This window comes from Neophocaena asiaeorientalis, unplaced genomic scaffold (assembly GCF_003031525.2).
Source record: "Neophocaena asiaeorientalis asiaeorientalis breed wild unplaced genomic scaffold, Neophocaena_asiaeorientalis_V1.1 scaffold114, whole genome shotgun sequence".
NCBI lineage: Eukaryota > Metazoa > Chordata > Mammalia > Artiodactyla > Phocoenidae > Neophocaena > Neophocaena asiaeorientalis.
In genome coordinates this window covers 3,472,851-3,494,168 of record NW_020173116.1, presented here as the reverse complement: position 1 = coordinate 3,494,168, position 21,318 = coordinate 3,472,851, and the positions used below count along the sequence as shown (strand labels likewise).

The 21,318-nt window shown below is 36.2% G+C and overlaps 1 protein-coding gene across 1 annotated transcript in view; it reads left to right on the top strand.

The window, feature by feature from the left end:
* Positions 1 to 21,318, top strand: part of CHMP3 (charged multivesicular body protein 3) — a 77,359-nt gene that overhangs the window by 17,824 nt on the left and 38,217 nt on the right. The window contains exon 2 of the mRNA XM_024743718.1: positions 6,531 to 6,591. Within this exon, the coding sequence (XP_024599486.1) occupies positions 6,531 to 6,591 (61 nt within the window). The remainder of the gene's footprint in view (positions 1 to 6,530; positions 6,592 to 21,318) is intronic.

The window sequence follows — 21,318 nt, the reverse complement described above, 5'->3', positions numbered from 1 at the left end:
CTTAAATTGAATGTTCACCCCTTAATGAACATGAGCAGTTATATAATGTAACGATAAATTTTGAAACAACCATTTTTAAATGACTTTGCTTTCAGTCTTCTAGATTCGTTTAAACAATGGGCAGCCTTAAATTAAAAGACAAATTGTTAAGTAACTATAATGGTAAACAGATGTAATAAAATAGTTTCTTAATCTCTTTGAATTAGAATTTTTCAATACTAGACATGTAAAACAATACAGAAGACACTGGATGCTGAAGTTGGTATAACATCATAACTAATTTAGAGTTTTATCTTTCATCGGGACAGAGTATTCTCATTTATTTGCTTTATATTAGTAAAAGTTTTGAACCTGAACTTACGTGATAAATGTACATTATCATAGTCTTCTTTGTATCTGTGGAGTTCCATGTTACATTTATTTGAAGGATTCTGCTACTAAAACCAAGCTTAAAAACCACTGCAGTTGTTCATTCTGCCTAATTTTCAGGTTTAAATTTGCATTGTGAAATTATACTAGGCATTGTTCCTGGAATTCCAGTAACTGCTGGAACAAAAAAATTAAACAGATTTAGTGTATCATATACAGGATTAGGAGTAGTTCACGAAGCCTTATATGATTATTTATGTGTAATAGATGATAAATATTTTTTCTATAAACCTGAAATGAAATAGTTTTATAGTTGCTAGTTCAAACAAAATATATAGTTGCTAGTTCAAACAAAAATTATTTAATCAGGGACTTCCCTGGTAGCTCAGGGGTTAAGAATCCACCTGTCAATGCAGGGGACATGGGTTCGAGCCTTGGTCCAGGAAGATTCCACATGCCGCGGAGTAACTAAGCCCGTGTACCACAACTACTGAGCCTGTGCTCTAGAGCCCACATGCCACAACTACTGAAGCCCGCACACCTAGAGTCCATGCTCCACAACAAGAGAAGCTACCACAATGAGAAACCTGCGTACTGCAATGAAGAGTAGCCTCTGTTCACCTCAACTAGAGAAAGCCTGTGTGCAGCAGCGAAGACTCAGTGCAGCCAAAGATAAATAAATAAATTAATTTTAAAAATTATTTAATCAAACCTGGTCTTGTACCCCCATTCCTTAGTGTGTATTGAAGGACACTCTTTTGCCTAGGTCTCTTAGTGCCTTTTGTTCTTACACAGAGTAAAATGCCATAGCCCCTCCCCCTATCTGGATAGTGGATAGTCACATGGTTCCCTTGCAGGTGTCTTCAGGTCTGCTCAAAAGTCAACTCAGCCATTGAAATTTCTTTCATCTTCACGTATAAAGCAATCCTTTTCCAACTCCCCTTGTCCTACTTCCTTGCTTTATTTTTCTCCCTAGCACTAATTTTCTGACCTAGTATACATTTACATGTTTATTTGCTTATTGTCTGTCCTCATTAGAATGTAGGTTCATAAGTCTTTATATTGTCTCCTGGTATATCACTAGCACATTGAGTGGTGCCTGGCACATTGAACAGGTTGTAGTGGGTGCTCAGTAAATATTTGACTGTTTGAGTGTTGAATTTTCTTTCCTGCTCTTTCTGAAAGTTCTGGTTAGATTATAACAGTGTCTTCATATTTCTGGATGTATCACCTACAGTAATTTTGAGTACCTGTGTTCCCCTTGGACATTTGTAAATCAGTATTTTATATTTTTATCATGAGTTTTAACAGTTGCAAATGGTATGATTTTTTGTATATAGTAAATGTTGTTGTGTTTGAATAGAATTGTTAGGACACTTCTAAAAGTATCACAGTGATTCGATACCTATCAATGTTCATTTAAAACATACATGCACAAGTTCTTATTTATAGTCAGACAGTTTTCATTATTTTTTTCTCTTTGAACGAGAATCTCTATTTTTTTCTATTCCACTTTCTCCTATAGATTTCTCCTAATGTAATACTTTTATGCTTGAAATAATTATACTTGGAACAAAAATATGTAAATACTTTTTATGATAAAAACACTCAGTGAACTAAGACTAGAAGGGAGCCTCCCTAACATGATAAAGGGCATTTATGAAAATTGACAGCTAACCTTATACTTCATTATACATTATTAATTGTGAAAGACTAAAAGCTTTTTCCCTAAGAGCAGGAACAAGACAAAGACACCAGATGTTTTGCTACTAATCAACATTGCATTAGAAGTCCTAGCCAGAGCAGTTGAGCAAGAGGAAGGAATAAAAAGCACCCACACTGATAAGAAGTAAACCTATTAATTTGCAGATAACATGATTCCGCAGATTGACTATGCTAAAGATTCCTCACGCACCAGAAAATTAGTTATAAGTGAATTCAACAGAGTTGCAGGTTTCAAGGTAAATATTTTTAAAAATCAGTTGTGTTTTTTACACTAGCAATGAAAAATCTAAAAGGGAAATTTTAAAATTTCATTTACAGTAGCATCCAAAATGATAAAATACTGAGGGATAAATTTAACCAAAGAAACAGTACATTTGTACACTGAAAACTACAAAAAATTACGGGAAGAAATTCCAAGTTTATGGATTGCAAGACAATGTTGTTAAGATGGCCGTACCACCAAAGTGATCTGCAGATTCAGTGCAGTGCCTGTCAAAACTCCAAATGCCTTTCTTGCAGAAATGGAAAAGTTGAGCCACAAATTCACATGGAATACTACAACAGGTTCCAAATAGCCAAAACCATACTGAGAAAGAAAAACAAATTTGGAGGACCCGCAGTTCAAGATTCCAAAACTTACCATAAAGCTATAGTAACTAAAACTGTGGTAATAGCATAAGGATAGATGTATAGATCAGTCAATAGAATAGGATTGAGATCCCAGAAGTAAACCCATACATCTGTGGCCAGTTGACTTTCTATAAGGGTGCCAAGATCATTCAGTGAGAGAAAGATAGTCTCTTCAACAAGGTCTGTGACAAGTGGATATCCACATGCAAAGAAACGAAGCTGGGCCCCTGCCTCACCCCATATACAGAAATTAACTTGGATCAAAGACCGAAATTAAAGTCTTTGACCTAAAACTATAAAATTCAGAAAACACATAAAGGTAAGTCTTCATGACCTCATATCTGGAAATGGATTCTTTTGCTATAACACCAAAAGCACAAGCAACAGAAGAAAAAAATAGACAAATTGGAATTCATTAAAAGCTTCTGTGTATCAAAGTACATTATCAAACAAGTAAAAAGATAAACTATGGAATGGGAGAAAATATTTGCAAATTATATATCTGATAAGGGTTTACTATCAGAATATATAAAGTACTCATATAACTTAACAATAAAAAGACAGCTGAATGGATAGAAGACATCAATAGACATTTCTCCAAAGGAGATATACAAATGGCCAACAAACACATGAAAAGATATTCAACTTTATTGATCATTAAGGAAATGCAAATAAAAATCATAATGAGATGCTCTTTCAACAGGTCCAACAGATTGGCTATAATCAAAAAATTGGAAGATAACAAGTGTTGATAAGGATGTGGAGAAATAGGAACCCTTGTACATTGCTTGTGGGAATGTAAAATGGTGAAGCCCCTTTGAAAAAAAGTTGTGGAGTTCCTCAAAAATATAAAGTAGATCTATCATACGACCCAGCAATTTTACTCCTAGGTTTATACCCAAAAGAATTGAAAATAGGTACTCAGACAAATACTTGTATACAGATGTTCATATTCACAGTAACCAAAACATGGAAGCAACCCAAATGTCCGTCACTGGGTGAATGGATAAACAATTTGTGTTGTATGTACACTCAAGGTAATATTATTTAGCCATAAAAAATGTTGATAGGGACTTCCCTGGCAGTCCAGTGGTTAAGACTTCACCTTCCAGTGCAGGGGGTGAGGGTTTGATCCCTGGTCAGGGAGCTAAGATCCCACATGCCTCGCAGCCAAAAAACTAAACCATAAAACAGAAGCAATATTGTAACAAATTCAATAAAGGCTTTAAAAATGGTCCACATCAAAAAAAAAAAACAACTAAAAATGTTGATACATGGTACAACATAGATGAACCTCAAAACCACTATACCTAATGGAAAAAGCCAGACACAAAAGACCACGTATTATGATTTCTTTTATATTAAATATCAAAATAAGCATATCAAAAGACATAAAAGCAAATTCGTTTTTGCCAGGGAATGGGAGGGAGGATGGCCATAGGGGAAGATTATTTATAGGTTATAGTGTGTTCTTCTGATACATTGAAAAATTTCTGAGACTATGGGGAGTTGTTGATTGCACAGCATTGTAAAGGCACGAAATGCCCTTGAATTGTACATTTTAAAATGGCTAAGTAGGGCTTCCCTGATGGCGCGGTGGTTAAGAATCCGCTTGCCAATGCAGGGAACACGGATTCAAGCCCTGGTCCAGGAAGACCCCACATGCTGCGGAGCAACTAAGCCCATGTGCCACAACTACTGAGCCTGCGTGCCACAGCTACTGAAGCCCATGTGCCTAGAGCCCATGCAGTGCAACAAGAGAAGCCACCACAATGAGAAGCCCGCACACCGCAACAAAGAGTAACCCCCGCTCGCCACAACTAAAGAAAGCCTGTGCACAGCAACGAAGACCGAAAGCAACCAAACTTTTAAAAATAAATAAATAAATAAAATTTATTTAAAAAATGGCTAAGTATAGTTACGTGAATTTCACTTAAAAGTATATATATATTTAAAGCTAACATTAACTTTTAAAATTGTATAACCACTTTTAAGTGCTTTAATATTTCATCTGGGTGGAGTTATTAGAGTTGATGAATAATAAATATTTTACAGATTTTGTTAAATAATTTTAAAGTCATTAAAAAGTGAAATTTATTGGAAATACATCTTAAGGATATGAATTTTTTTTTTTTGCTGTACACGGGCCTCTCACTGTTGTGGCCTCTTCTGGTGCGGAGCACAGGCTCCGAACGCGCAGGCTCAGTGGCCATGGCTCACGGGCTCAGCCTTTCTGCGGCATGTGGGATCTTCCTGGACTGGGACACGAACCCGTGTCCCCTGCATCAGCAGGCGGACTCTCAATCACTGCGCCACCAGGGAAGCCCAGGATATTAATTTTTTAATGCCATTTAGTTCATGTATTCATGGATGAATGCTAAAGGGTTAGCATCAATTCCATTCCTGTTTTATTATTTTTTACCTTAAATCCCACAACCATTGCTTATTATAAAGGTGAACCCTGATCCTCATGATGGGCTTATTGGTAGGATTTCTGGTAGTAATTGCAGACACCAGGGTCTCCAAATGTTTGAATCTGCAGCTACTAGCGATGCCCAGTCATACAGGATGAGGATGTCTTTTATCTTTTTGAAAGCCTATCCACATATTTCTGATAGTAAGATCACCAGGGCTTTGGAGGTGGACTGGTGGATTGCAAAAGCTGGGCTGTGTGACCACCACCCTTCACACAGACACCGAGGTCCATGCCAGCAAATTGCTCCTTGTCCAGAAGCAGAACCAGTCCCAGTAACTTGTAGCTGTATTGTAGCTGTGCGTGGTTGGATCATCTCTGGGGTTAACCCGTTCACCTAAGGAGCCAGTGTGCCATGGCTGTGGTCATCTTCTTGTGTCTGAAGGGCTGCGCCAACTGCAGGGGGTCCTTGGATGGCATGGCTGTGATGCAGAGAAGACAGCCTCACCGTGAGGAGTCTCAACTAGAAGAAAGCCCTATATTATGTTTTATTAGACTCAAAATGATGAGAAACACTGTTAATATAAATAAGTAGATGGTAGTGGAAAGGATTTTTCTGTGTCAGTGTCACTTAGTTTTTTGAACTTCTGTGTCATATGCCAAAAAGCAATAATTGATTAAATGTAAAATTTAGTTTTAATGATTTATCAGCTGATAACTCAGATTTTCCTTCATTTTTGAAACTGAAGAATTAGAAAGAAATGCATAAGAATTTGGTAATAATTAGAGTCATTCACTACTTTTTCAACACCTATAGCAGTATTTCTAGTTGGCCCTATGTTTAGTGCTTCAGAGGTTTTTGCCTCTCAGGGAAACCTATCATGGTAAGAAGAGACACATAGGTTAGAGGAATATATTTCTTTTGTAAAATGAAAAAGTGTAATTGTTAAAGGGGAGAAGGAAAAGGTGAATTCTTATCACATAGGCAGAGAAGTTTTTTTTTTAATAATTATGTATAGAAATTGAAAATCTTCTGATGCCCATAAAACCTTTCTATGCCCATGGCACCTCATGAAAAATGTTTATATACCTGCAGGGTACTGAACTTTCTTGGGGAGCTTGTATAAAGTGCTTCATACTGCCTTCAGATAGGAATCTTTGAATAGTTTGAGACTTCTATGTACTGTGAATAAAAAGATGGAAAAAAAACACAGAATTTGGTCAGAGAAGAAAAAAAAAGAATTTGGCCCTAAGGCTGTTTCTTTCAAAATAGATTTATATTATTTCTAGCTTGTGTCAGAAGTAAATGTAGAATTAATATAAAATTCTTTAAAATGTGGTGAATTGGGGATATTGACTTCTCTTATAATTCCTTTTGTAAAATTTTTCCCAGGTGAATGAATGGTCATTGAAGATAAGAAAGGAAATGAGAGTCGTTGACAGGCAAATAAGAGGTAAATTATTATTTTACATCTCCTATTCTTTATCTTGGTGTATTTTGCATTAGTTCATAAAAGTAAACTGTATCTACATCTATAAAACATAGTTTATATTAATTATTTATGGCTGCCCTAATTATTTGCTTTCTAATTATAGTAAGAAAAACAAGATATAATCAACTCAAAGATCTTTACATTTGATAAGAACTAAAATCTTTCCTCCAGCCTGGCATTGAGCTATTCAAGGGGGAGAAGCCATGTTCATTCATCTGTGATTTCCTAGAGTCCAGGTTACTGTTGGAAACAAAGCAGGCGCTCACATTCTGTGGTAGACAGAATAATGGCCTCCCAAAGATGTCCACGTCCTAATCCCCAGAACCTGTGAATATGTTCCCTTACATAGCAAAAGGGAACTTGCAGATTTGATTAAATTAAGGATCTTGAGGTGGGGAGATTAATCCTGGGCTATCCAGGTGGGCTCATAAGAGTCCTTGTAAGAGGGAGGCAGTATGTTGAGAAAAAGTGAGAGAAAAGGAGATGTGACCACAGAGCCAGATGTTAGAGTGCTATGCTTTGAAGATGGAGGAAGAAGACACAAGCTAAGGAATGCAGTTGACCTCTAGAAACTAGAAAAGACAAAGAAATGGATTCTTCCCTGAAGCTTCCAGAAGAAACACAGCCCTTCCAACACCTGGATTTTAGACTTCTTTTTTGTTTTTGTTTTTTAATATTTATTGGGCTGTGCTGGGTCTTAGTTGCGGCACACAGGATCTTCATTGTCGCATGCAGGATCTTTTAGTTGCGGCATGCAGGCTCTTAGTTTGCGGCATATGGGATCTAGTTCCCCGACCAGGGATCGAATCCAGGCCCCCTGCTTTGGGAGCGTGGGGTCCCAACTGCTGGACCACCAGGGAAGTCCCAATTTTAGACTTCTGATCACTACAATTAAAGAATAAATTTTTGTTGTTTTAAGCCATTTGGAAAAAAAAAGTAAATAAACCTCTTCCTACTTACAAAGAAATGGTTTTATGGAATTCAAATTAAATAAATTGTATGTAAGGAATGCAGTTCCATTTTTGCTACAGTTTATCTTAGCATGGCTGTAAATTGAGCAAAATATGTTTCTAAATAAAGTTGATTATTGTTGAGTACTACTTAAAACTAAGGTGACTTGCAAAGAGTAACATTTAAAACTTTTATGATTTTTAACACTTTCATGATTGGAGAAAAATTAATAACAGGTATCACCATATCACTCCTTTTAAAAAAGAATTAGAATAGCAATATAGGGGTAGGGAAGTAAAACGTATGAACTATTAGGTATAAAATAAGCTACAAGGAAGAAAAAATAAGCTACAAAGATATATTATACAACATGGGGAATATAGCCAATATTTTATAACTGTAAATGGAGTAAAGCCTTTACAAATTGTGAATCACTATCTGTACATCTGTACAGATGGTAACTTGTACATCTGTAACTTATATAATATTGTACAGCAATTATACTTCAATTAAAAAAATAAAAATGAAAAAAATACTTGTAAATAAGATATTCCAAAAGTAAATAAATAAAAAATAATTACAGAGGGGAATTACATTCATAGCCAAGATGGAGTAATGGTTATGGATTTGAGCTTGCACTCCATTGTAAATAAAGAAAAAACTGGACAAAAGCTGTGAAACATCTGTTTTCAAACATTGGATAACTGTCAGTGCAGGATTTTGATCAGTGAGAAGAGGGAAGCAAAAGGAGAGAGCCCTAATATGGTCCTCATTTTCTGCCTAGGGAGACTTTCAGGGTCATAGCTGTGGAAGGAGATTCCAAGCAGAGTGTGGTGTTCTCACTGAATTGAGGAGGAAGAGACTAGGGTTCAGGGAGGCTGCAGTGGCTGGAACTTGTGGGGCAGAGTATCAGAACAAGAGCAATATCCAAAGAAAAAGCTGTAAATATTTGCACAGGGTCCCATTGAGTCTTTAGCTGACTACTAAGCTGTGCATACTTAGAATGAGATTTTAGGAGGCTAGGCAAAGAACAGTTACTGGGGACAGAACAACTACCAGGAGGGGGCTATAAGCTAGACAGTTCCCAGAGTTAACAGAGGATTGAGAGATAGTAGAGTTCTGACCAGACACAGTAAAGAGACTTTGTTGAATATCTGGGGCATTCAGTAGAGACTGCAGAAGGGTCATGCCTTAATATTAAGGTGAAAGTAGCCCTAGCTTAAAGGCTACCATATGCCCACACCAACGAAGCTTAAAAGCAGATCTGTTACTGTATAGCACAGGAACTCTACTCAGTGCTCTGTGGTGACCTAAATGGGAAGGAAATCCAAAAAAGAGGGGATATATATATATATATATAGAGAGAGAGAGAGAGAGAGAGAGAGAGAGAGAGAGAGAGAGCTGATTCACTTTGTTGTACAGTAGAAACTAACAACATTGTAAAGTAACTATACTCCAATAAAAATTAATTTAAAAAATAAAATAAAAATAAATAAAAATTAAAAGAAGTCTTGAAAGCTGAACTACCACAATAAAGCTGAACATTCTTTAAAGCTCTTTAAGGCTGAACTACCAAAATTGCAGATACCCCAAAATGAAACATTTAGAGTGTTCAACATCCAATGAAAAGTTATTAGGAAAGTGTGACCCAAAATCAAGAGAAAAATCAGGAAATATAAATAGACCCAGAAAAAAAATAGATGATCAAATGAATAAGCAGACAGGGATTTTAAACAGCTATTATAATATGTTGAGGGATTTAGAGGAAAGCATAATGAACATATGTTTCAAAGGAAAACATGAACATAATGAAGAGGTAAATAGAAGATATTGAAAAGAACAAAGTAGAACTCAGATGAAAGATCTAGAATAAAGTGAAGTAAAATGAAAGCTTCACTGAATGGGTTAAACAAGCAGATTATACACTACAGAAAACAAGATCAGTGAAATCAAAGATAGTAATAGAAACTATCCAAACTGCAGTACTGAGAGAAAAAAGTAAAAAAAATAAAAAATCAAATGATCCAACATGTAATTTGAGTCTCAGAAGGAAAAGAGTCCAGAAAGGATCACATGATATAATAGCTGATGAAAACTGTAAACCCACAGATCCAAGGAACTCCAATTTCAAACGGGATAAACACAAAGAAAACCTTGCCAGGACGTATCATAAGCAAATTACTGAAAGGTAACAATAAAGAGATAAAACAGTCTGAGGAAAGGGTAATGATTAAAGTTTTATTATCAGAAACAATATGAACCAAAACATCTTTGATACAATAAAAGAAAAATACCCACATTATCCTAGAATTCTGAGTCCAATGAAAACAGCATTCAAAGGTGAAGTAAAGATACTTGTATACAAAAGCCAAGAGAATTTGTTGCTAGTAGGTCTACAGTACAAGAAACGTTAAAGGAAGTTGTAAGCTGAAGGAAAATCATACCAGATACAAATTTGGATTTACCCAGAGGAATGAAGCATGCTGGAAATTATAAGTATGTAAGTAAATATAATGTTTTTCTCTTTTAAGAGTTTCTTTTTAATGATTATTGACTGTTTAAAGTAAAAGTAATAATATGGGGCATAAAACATATGTAGAACTATGACAATGTATGACAATAATAGCACAAACAGTTGATTCATGTCATCTTTAGAAACCACATAAATTCAGTTAGTGTCTCACAAACCTTGTTTATTCCTGTTTTGTGCTTTGCTTATTGTATACCTTCTCACATCCATAGCTCATTTATCTGGTTAAATGATCTTCAAGCTCTGTCTTTCTCCTCATGGTTCCTGTTATTTCTCATTCATAGCAATTTATTAGTTAACTAACTAACATGATATCAGAAAAATAATAGTGGGTTTTGGAGTCCTTACACTACCAGATTTAAACCATCACTGCTATCAATTAGCCACCCGTCCCTATTAAAATTCTTTGAATCTCACAGAACTGTACTGACAATTAAATCTGTGAATGTATGTAAAATGTTTAGGACAGTACTTAGTATATAGTAGACATTTTACTACATTTATGGTGCTACCAAAAAAGGAGGGTGGGGGTTACTTTAGACAAAGTATAACTTTGAAATAATGTGATTGCTTTAAATGTTACTTGCATATGAAGGTTTACCACTAAAACACTTTCAAAGTCTTTGATTTGTTTTTTTTGTGTGTTTTTGTTCTTTTTAGATTACATAGCTTTATTTAGTCTTTGATCTGAATTTTATTTCTTTATTTTTGTACAGCAGGTTCTTATTAGTTATCTATTTTACACATATTAGTGTATATATCAATCCCAATCTCCCAATTCATCCCACCACCACCCCACCCCCTGCTTTCCCCCCTTGGTGTCCATACATTTGTTCTCTACATCTGTGTCTCTATTTCTGCCCTGCAAACCGGTTCATCTGTACCATTTTTCTAGATCCCACATATATGTGTTAATATACAATATTTGTTTTTCTCTCTCTTACTTACTTCACTCTATGACAGTCTCTAGGTCCATCCACATCTCTACAAATGACCCAGTTTCATTCCTTGTTATGGCTGAGTAATACTCCATTGTATACATGTACCACATCTTCTTTATCCATTCATCTGTCAATGGACATTTAGGTTGCTTCCATGACCTGGCTATTGTAAATAGGGCTGCAGTGAACATTGGGGTGCATGTGTCTTTTTGAATTACAGTTTTCTGTGTGTATATGCCCAGTAGTGGGATTGTTGTGTCATATGGTAATTCTATTTTTAGTTTTTTAAGGAACCTCCATACTGTTCTCCATAGTGGCTGTATCAATTTACATTCCCACCAACAGTGCAAGAGGGTTCCCTTTTCTCCACACCCTCTCCAGCATTTGTTGTTTGTAGATTTTCTGATGATGCCCATTCTAACCGATGTGAGGTGATACCTCATTGTAGTTTTGATTTGCATTTATCTAATAATTAGTGATGTTGAGCAGCTTTTCATGTGTCTCTTGGCCATCTGTATGTCTTCTTTGGAGAGATGTCTATTTAGGTCTTCTGCCCATTTTAGAATTGGGTTGTTTGTTTTTCTCATATTGAGCTGCATGAGCTGTTGATATATTTCGGAGATTGATCCTTTGTCTGTTGATTCATTTGCAAATATTTTCTCCCATTCTGAGGGTTGTCTTTTCGTCTTTTTTATGGTTTATTTTGCTGTGCAAAAGAATTTACGATTCATTAGGTCCCACTTGTTTATTTTTGTTTTTATTTCCATTACTCTGGGAGGTGGGTCCAAAAAGACCTTGCTGTGATTTACGTCAAAGAGTGTTCTTCCTTTGTTTTCCGCTAAGCGTTTTATACTGTCTGGTTTTACATTTAGGTCTTTAATCTATTTTGAGTTTATTTTTCTGTGTGGTGTTAGGGAGTGTTCTAATTTCATTCTTTTACATGTAGCTGTCCAATTTTCACAGCCCCACTTATTGAAGAGACTGTCTTTTCTCCATTGTATATCCTTGCCTCCTTTGTCATAGACGAATTGACCATAAGCGTGTGGTTCATTTCTGGGCTGCCTGTTCGTTTCCATTGATCTGTGTGTCTGGTTTTGTGACAGTACCATACTATTTTGATTACAGTAGCTTTGTGGAATAGTGTGAAGTCAGGGAGTCTGATTCCTCCAAGTCTGTTTTTTTCCCTCAAGATTGCTTTGGCTATTGGGGGTCTTTTGTGTCTCCATACAAATTTTAAGATTTTTTGTTCAAATTCTGTAAAAAATGCCATTGCTAATTTGATAGGGATTGCATTGAATCTGTAGATGGCTTTGGGTGGTATAGTCATTTTCACAGTGTTGATTCTTCCAATCCAAGAACATGGTATATCTCTCCATCTGTTTGTATCATTTTTAATTTCTTTCATCAGTGTCTTATAGTTTTCTACATACAGGTGTTTTGTCTCCCTAGGTAGGTTTATTCCTAGGTATTTTATTCTTTTTGTTGCAGTGGTAAATAGGAGTGTTTCCTTAATTTCTCTTTCTGATCTTTCGTTGTTAGTGTATAGGAAGGCAAGAGATTTCTGTGCATTAATTTTCTATCCTGCAACTTTACCAAATTCATTGATTAGCTCTAGTAGTTTTCTGGTGGCATCTTTAGGATGCTCTATGTATAGTGTCATGTCCTCTGCAGGCAGTGACAGTTTTACTTCTTCTTTTTCAATTTGTATTCCTTTTATTTCTTTTTCTTCTCTGATTGCTGTGGCTAGGACTTCCAAAGCTATGTTGAATAATAGTGATGAGAGTGGACATCCTTGTCTTGTTCCTGATCTTAGAGGAAATACTTTTAGTTTTTCACCACTGAGAATGATGTTTGCTGTGGGTTTCTCATATATGGCCTTTATTATGTTGAGGTAGGTTCCCTCTATGCCCACCCTCTGGAGAGTTTTTTTCATAAATGGGGGTTGAATTTTGTCAAAAGCTTTTTCTGCATCTCTTGAGATGACCGTATGGTTTTTATTCTTCAATTTGTTAATATGGTGTATCACATTGATGGATTTGCATATATTGAAGAATCCTTGCATCCCTGGGATAAATCCCACTTGATCATGGTGTATGATCCTTTTAATGTGTTGTTGGATTCTGTTTGCTAGTATTTTGTTGAGGATTTTTGCGTCTATATTCATCAGTGATATTGGTCTGTAATTTCCTCTTTTTGTCGTGTCTTTGTCTGGTTTTGGTATTAGGGTGATGGTGGCCTTGTAGAATGAGTTTGGGAGTGTTTCTTCTTCTGCAGTTTTTTTAGAAGAGCTTGAGAAGGATGGGTGTTAGCTCTTCTCTAAATGTTTGATAGCATTTACCTGGGAAGAAATCTGGTCCTGGAATTTTCTTTGTTGCAAGATTTTATTTCACAGTTTCAATTTCATTACTTGTGATTAGTCAGTTTATATTTTCTGTTTCTTCCTGATTCAGTCTTGGAAGGTTATACATTTCTAAGAATTTGTCCATCTCTTCCAGGTTGTCCACTTTATTGGCAAGAGGTGCTTGTAGTAGTCTCTTATGCTTTGTATTTCTGCAGTGTCTGTTGTAACTTCTCCTTTTTCATTTCTAATTTTATTGATTTGAGTCCTCTCCCTCTTTTTCTTGATGAGTGTGGCTAAAGGTTTATCAATTTTGTTTATCTTCTCAAAGAACCAGCTTTTAGTTTTATTGATCTTTGCTATTGTTTTCTTTGTTTGTATTCCATTTATTTCTGCTCTGATCTCGATTTCTTTCCTTCTACTAACTTTGGGGAGTTTTTGTTCTTCTTTCTCTAGTTCCTTTAGGTGTAAGGTTAGATTGTTTATTTGAGATTTTTCTTGTTTCTAGAGGTAGGATTGTATTGCTATAAACTTTTCTCTTAGAACTGCTTTTGCTGCATCATTTGGATCATCGTGTTTTCATCGTCATTTGTCTCTAGGTATTTTTTAATTTCCTCTTTGATTTCTTCAGTGATCTCTTGGTTACTTAGTAATGTGTTGCTTAGCCTCCATGTGTTTGTGTTTTTTATGTTTTTTTCCCTGAAATTTATTTCTAATCTCATAGCGTTGTGGTCAGAAAAATGCTTGGTAGGATTTCAGTTTTCTTACATTTACCGAGGCTTGATCTGTGAGCCAAGATGTGATCTATCCTGGACAGTGTTCCGTGTTCAGTTGAAACGAAAGTGTAATCTGCTGTTTTCGGATGGAATGTCCTATAAATATGAATTAAATCTATTTGGTCTGTTGTGTCATTTAAAGCTTTTGTTTCCTTATTCTTCTGTCTGGATGATCTGTCCATTGGTGTAAGTGAGGTGTTAAAGTCCCCCACTATTATTGTGTTACTGTCGATTCCCTCTTATAGCTGTTAGCATTTGCCTTGTGTATTGAGGTGCTCCTGTGTTGGTTGCATATATATTTATGATTGTCATATCTTCTTCTTGGATTGATCCTTTGATCATTATGTAGTGTCCTTCCTTGTCTCTTGTAACATTCTTTATTTTAAATTCTGTTTTATCTGATATGAGTATTGCTATTCCAGCTTTCTTTTGATTTCCATTTGCATGGAATATCTTTTTCCATCACTTTCAGTCTGTATGTTCCCCTAGTTCTGAAGTGGGTCTCTTGTAGACAGCATATATACGGATCTTGTTTTTGTATCCATTCAGCGAGCCTGTGTCTTTTGGATGGAGCATTTAATCCATTCACATTTAAGGTAATTATCGATATGTATATTCCTGTTACCATATTCTTAATTGTTTTGGGTTTGTTTCTGTAGGTCCTTTTCTTCTCTCGTGTTTCCTACTTAGAGAAGTTTCTTTGGCATTTGTTGTAGAGCTGGTTTGGTCGTGCTCAAGCTTTTGATTTCTCCATCAAATCTGAATGAGATCCTTGCTGGGTAGAGTAATCTTGGTTGTAGATTCTTCCCTTTCATTACTTTAAGTATATCATGCCACTCCCTTCTGGCTTGTAGAGTTTCTGCTGAGAAATCAGCTGTTAACCTTATGGGAGTTCCCTTGTATGTTATTTGTCATTTTTCCCTTGTTGCTTTTAATAATTTTTCTTTGTATGTAATTTTTGTCAGTTTGACTACTATGTGTCTTGGTGTGTTTCTCCTTGGGTTTATCCTGCCTGGGATTCTCTGCACTTCCTGGAGTTGGGTGGCTATTTCCTTTCCCATGTTAGGGAAGTTTTCGACTATAATCTCTTCAAATATTTTCTCGGGTGCTTTCTCTCTCTCTTCTCCTTCTGGGACCCCTATAATGCGAATGTTCATGCATTTGATGTTTCACCAGAGGTCTCTTAGGCTGTCTTCACTTCTTTTCATTCTTTTTTCTTTATTCTTTTCTGTGGCAGTGATTTCCACCATTCTGTCTTCCAGTTCATTTATCCATTCTTCTGCCTCAGTTATTCTGCTATTGATTCCTTCTAGTGTATTTTTCATTTCAGTTATTGTATTGTTCACCTCTGTGTGTTTGTTCTTTAATTCTTCTAGTTCTTTGTTAAACGTTTCTTGCATCTTCTCGATCTTCACCTCCATTCTCTTTCTGAGGTCCTGGATCATCTTCACTATCATTATTCTGAATTCTTTTTCTGGGAGGTTGCCTATCTCCACTCATTTAGTCATTTTTCTGAGGTTTTATCTTGTTCCTTCACCTGGTACATAGTCCTCTGCCTTTGCATATTGTCTTTCGTTCTGTGAATGTGGTTTTTCTTCCACAGGCTGCAGGGTTGTAGTTCTTCTTGCTTCTGCCATCTGCCCTCTGGTGGATGAGGCTATCTAAGAGGCTTATGCAAGCTTCCTGATGGGAGGGACTGGTGGTGGGTAGAGCTGGGTGTTGCTCTGGTGGGCAGAGCTCAGTAAAACTTTAATCTGCTTGTCTACTGTTGGGTGGGGCTGAGTTTATGTGGCTTTATGGTTATGTGTGTGATATATGTATGTATGTATGATATACTTCAGTAAAACATTTAAAGAAAAATAATAGTAACTTAAAGCAAAGTATAAATACAAGTAGTTCTTATCTTCTTATGGAGGACTCAGGGTAGTCCACATTTTTAGCTTTCATCCGAATGTAACACATTTAGAGCACTCATAATAGGCAATACTGGAGTGAATTTAGAACATTCATTTGCCCCTCTCCTCAAATGCACATAGTTAGCTTGCGTTTTTACCCCCATGACTATAAAGGTAATAATACACACACTGATGCAGAAAAGTATAAATAAGCAAGTTAAAATCACTCTGAAATCCTACCACCCAGAGATAACAGCCACAAGCATTTTGGTGATCATCGTTTCAGATACATTTCTGTCTGTATTTGTACTTACATATAAATACTTGTTTATAAATGAATCATAGTATTCTTGCTGCCATTTTATTTATTACATTAAAATATACATAACAGAAGTTGACCATTTAAAAAAATTTTATTGAAGTATAGTTGATTTACAATCTGTTAATTTCTGCTGTACAGCAAAGTGATTCAGTTATGTAGATATTCTTTTTCATATTCCTTTTCATTATGGTTTATCACAGGATATTGAATATAGTTTTCTGTGCTATACAGTAGAACCTTGTTTATCCATTCTATATATAATGGTTTGCATCTGCTAATCCCAAACTCCCAATCCTTCCCTCCCCCCACCCTCCTGGCAACCACAGGTGTGTTCTCTATGTCTGTGAGTCTGTTTCTGTTTCGTAGATATGTTCATTTGTGTCATATTTCACATTCTACATATAAGTGATGTCACATGTTCATAAATTGATCATTTAAACCATTTTGAAAAACACAGTTCATTGACATTAAGTACATTTACATTGCTGTGCAGCCATCACCACTGTCCATCTCCTGAATTTTTCCTTCATCTCATATTGAAACTCTGTAGCCATTAAACAGTAACTCTCCATTTTTCCTTCTCCACATGCCCTGGTAACCACCATTCTGCTTTCTGTCTCTATGTATAATTAGACTGTTCCAGGTACCTCATATAAGTGTAATCACAGAGTATTTGTCCCATTGTGTCTGTCTTATTTTACTTACCATAATGTTTTCATGACTCATTCATGTTATAGCATGTATCAGAATTTCCTTCTTTTTATAAGACTGAATAACGTTCCACTGTATGTAAACATCTCATTTTGTTTATCTGTTCATCTATCACTAGAAATTTGGGTTATTTCTACCTTTTGCTATTGTGAATAATGCTGTTATGAACATGAGTGTACAAATATCTGTTCAAGCCCCTCCTTTTAGTCCTTCTGTGTATATACCCAAAAGTGGAATTGCTAGGTCAAGTGATGATTCTTTATTTAATTTTTGAGGAGCCACCATAGTGTTTGCCACAGCACTGCACCGTTTTACATTCCTAACATCAAGGGCTAAGACATTCAAAAGCAACCACACTTACAGGGGAATATAGGTGGTCACTGTGCATGCCCAGGGAAATACACAGGCTCTGAAAAGGCTAACTTTACACCTCAGGATGATCTCCAGTACAGAGACACCATACAGTAATAAAACAAAACAACCATATCAAACCCTGAGGAAGTGGGAGAATCTGGTTTCCAAAGTTATCATCTTAAAAAGTTTAAATGTCCAGTTTTCAACAGTAACAACAACAAGATCACAAGGCATACAAAGAAACAGGAAAGTATGGCCCATTGAAAGGAAAAGAAATGAATAGAAAATGTCCCTGAAAAAGACCAGGTGACAGATTACTAAATAAAAACTTTAAAACAGTGATCTTAAAAATATGCAGGGCTTCCCTGGTGGCACAGTGGTTGAGAATCTGCCTGCTAATGCAGGGGACACGGGTTTGAGCCCTGGTCTGGGAGGATCCCACATGCCGCGGAGCAACTAGGCCCGTGAGCCACAGCTACTGAGCCTGTGCGTCTGGAGCCTGTGCTCCTCAAGAAGAGAGGCCCAATAGTGAGAGGCCCGTGCACCATGATGAAGAGTGGCCCCCGCTTGCCACAACTAGAGAAAGCCCTCACACAGAAACAAAGACCCAACACAGGAAAAATAAATAAATTAATTAATAAACTCCTACCCCCAACATCTTCTTAAAGAAAGATGTGGACAAAGTCAAGAAAATGATATATAAACAAAGTGGAAGTATCAGTAAAGAGATAGAAAACATGAAAAGAAGCCAAAAATAAATTCTGCAGCTGAAAAGTATAACTGAAAATTTAAAAATTGCTAGAGTTATTCAGAAGCTGATTTGAGCAGGAAGAAGAATTAGTGAACTTGAAAATAATACAGTTGAAATGTTCAAGTCTGAGGAACAGAAGGAAAAGAATTTGAAGGAAACAGAGCCTAAGGGACCTGTTGGACAGCATCAATTGGATCAACATACACGTTGTGGGAGTCCCAGAAGGAAAGGAAAGAGAGAAGGGGGAAGAGAGATTATTTGAAGAAATAAAGACAGAAACTTAACAAATTTCCTGAAAAACATGAATATAATCATTCAAGAAAGTCCACACACTCTAACGTAGAATAAACTCAGAGACCCATGCCAAGGCACATTATAATTGAACTATAGAAAGACAAAGAGAGAATGTTTAAAGCAGCAAGAAATGACCTGTCACATACAATCAATCCTGAATAAGATTTTCAGCAGATTTCTCATCAGAAATGTTGAGGGCCAGAAGACAGTGGGTTGATATATTCAAATGCTGAAAGAAGATACCTATACACCGAGAATCCCATACCCAGCAAAACAAAGGAGAAATTTTGACATTCCCACTTAAACAAAAGCTATGGGAGTTTGTTACCACTAGACCTGCCTGGGAAGAAATGCTAAAGGGTGTCTGTACTTCAGGTTGAAATTAAAGGACTGTAGACAGTAACTGGAAACCATATGAAAAAATAAATGCCTCCATTAAAGGTAAATACATGGCGGGCTTCCCTGGTGGCGCAGTGGTTGAGAGTCCACCTGCCGATGTAGGGGACACGGGTTCGTGCCCCGGTCTGGGAAGATCCCACATGCCGCGGAGTGGCTGGGCCTGTGAGCCATGGCCGCTGAGCCTGCGCGTCCAGAGCCTATGCTCTGCAATGGGAGAGGCCACAACAGTGAGAGGCCCGCGTACCAAAAAAAAAAAAAAAAGGTAAATGCATGGGCAATTATAAAAGGTAGTATTCTTGTAACTTCATTTTTTGCTTTCACATGATTTAGGAGCCATGTGCATTTTTAAAAAAGTAGGCTATATTTTTGAACACAGTGCAGAAAAATGTGCTTTTGTGACATCAGTAGCTGTATGGGGATGGGGACAGAGCTGTATAGAAGTAAAGTTTTTGCATACTATTAAAGTTAAGCTAATATAAATTCAAATTAGTGTTATAACTTTAGGATATTAAGTGCATTCACCAGGGTAATCACAAAGAAGGTAGATATAAATTATACACTAAAGCAAATGAAAAGGGACTTGAAGTTTCACCATAAGAAAAGAAACAGATAAACACAAAAGAAGACATTAATGCAGGAAATGAAGGATGAAAAAGCTGTAAGACCTACAGAAAAAATTGCAACATGGCAGAATTAAGCCCCTCCTCATCAGTAATTACTTTAAATGTAAATGAATTAAACTCTCCAATTAAAAGGCAGAGTTTGGCAGAATGGGGGCAAAATGACCGTAGTGTACACTAAGATACAAATAGGTTGAAAGTGAAAGGAAGGAAAAAGATATTCTGTGGAAATAGTAACCAAAAGAGTGGAGATTGCTGTGCTGATATAACACAAAATAAACTTTAAATTAGAAAAGATTACAGGAGTCAAAGAAGGACATTATATGTTAATAAAAGTTTTAATACAGTAAGATGTAATCTATGCACCTAATAATAGATGATCAAAATATATGAAGGGAAGTAGATCCTCAACAATAGTTGAAGATTTTAATAACCCATTCCCCAAATTGGATGTAACCAGACAGAAGATGAATAAAGATAAAAGAGGACTCGAACAACACTATAATGAACTAACAGACACATACAGAATACTAATAGACATATACAGAATAGACATGTGCAGAATACGCAATGCAACAACAACAGAATACACATTCTTAAGTGCGCGTGGTACATTCTCCAGGATACACCATGTGTTGGGCCAAAAACCAAGTCTCAATCAGTTTAAAAAAAATAAGAAGGAAAATTAGAAAATACCTAGAGATGAGTGAAAACCACAGCACTATATATCAACACTTTTGGGATGCAGCAAAAGCTCAGAGGGAAATTATAGCTATCAAGATGCTTTACATTAAAAAAGAAGAAAGATATCAATCAACAACCTAACTTACAGAAAAAGAAGAAAAAACTCAACCTAAAGCTAACAAAAAGAAGGAAATAAGAAAGATTAGATCAGAGAAAAAGAAATAAAGACTAGAAAAGCAGGAGAGAAAAATCAAAGAAACTTAAAGTGAGTTCTTCAAAAGAGCACCAAAACTGATAAAGCTTTAGCTAGCTTGATATTGGTGGGGAGGGAAGAAGGGAGGAGGAGGGAGAGGGAGAGGGAATCAGATTCCTAAGATCAGAAATGACAGTTGGAGCACTACTATGATTCTACAGAAATAAAAAATGTAAGAGAGTACTATGAACAATTGTACGCTAAAAAAATTGGATAATTTAGATGAAATGGACAAATTCATAGAATTATAAAATCTACCAATACTGAAACACCAATAGAAAATCTGAATAGACTTATAACTCTTGAGATTAAATCAGTAATCAAAAATCTCTCCCAACAAAGAAAAGTCCTAGACCTGATGTATTCACTGGTGATATCTACTAAACATCTAAAGAACTAACACCAATCTTTCTCATACTTCTTCAGAAACTTGAAGAAAAGGGAACACTATCTAACTTGTTCTCTAAGGACAGCATTTCCCATAGCAAAGCCAGACAAAGACACTACGGGAAGAGAAAACTACAGACCAATACTCCTTATGAACACTGATGCAAAAGTCCTCAACAAAATACAAGCAAACAGGATTCAAAAGGATTATACACCATGACCAACCGGGATTTATTCCTGGAATGCAAGGATGGTTCACCTATGAAAATCAGTCAATGTAATACACCACATCAACAAAAAAAAAAAAAAAAAAAACTTTTCCAAAAATTTAAATAGGAAGGAATGCTTCCATACTCATTCTATGAGGCCATCATCACCCTGATATCAAAACCAGACAAAGATATCACACACAAAATAGAAAAGTACAGGCCAATATCACTGATGAACATAGATGCAAAAATTCTCAACAAAATATTAGCAAA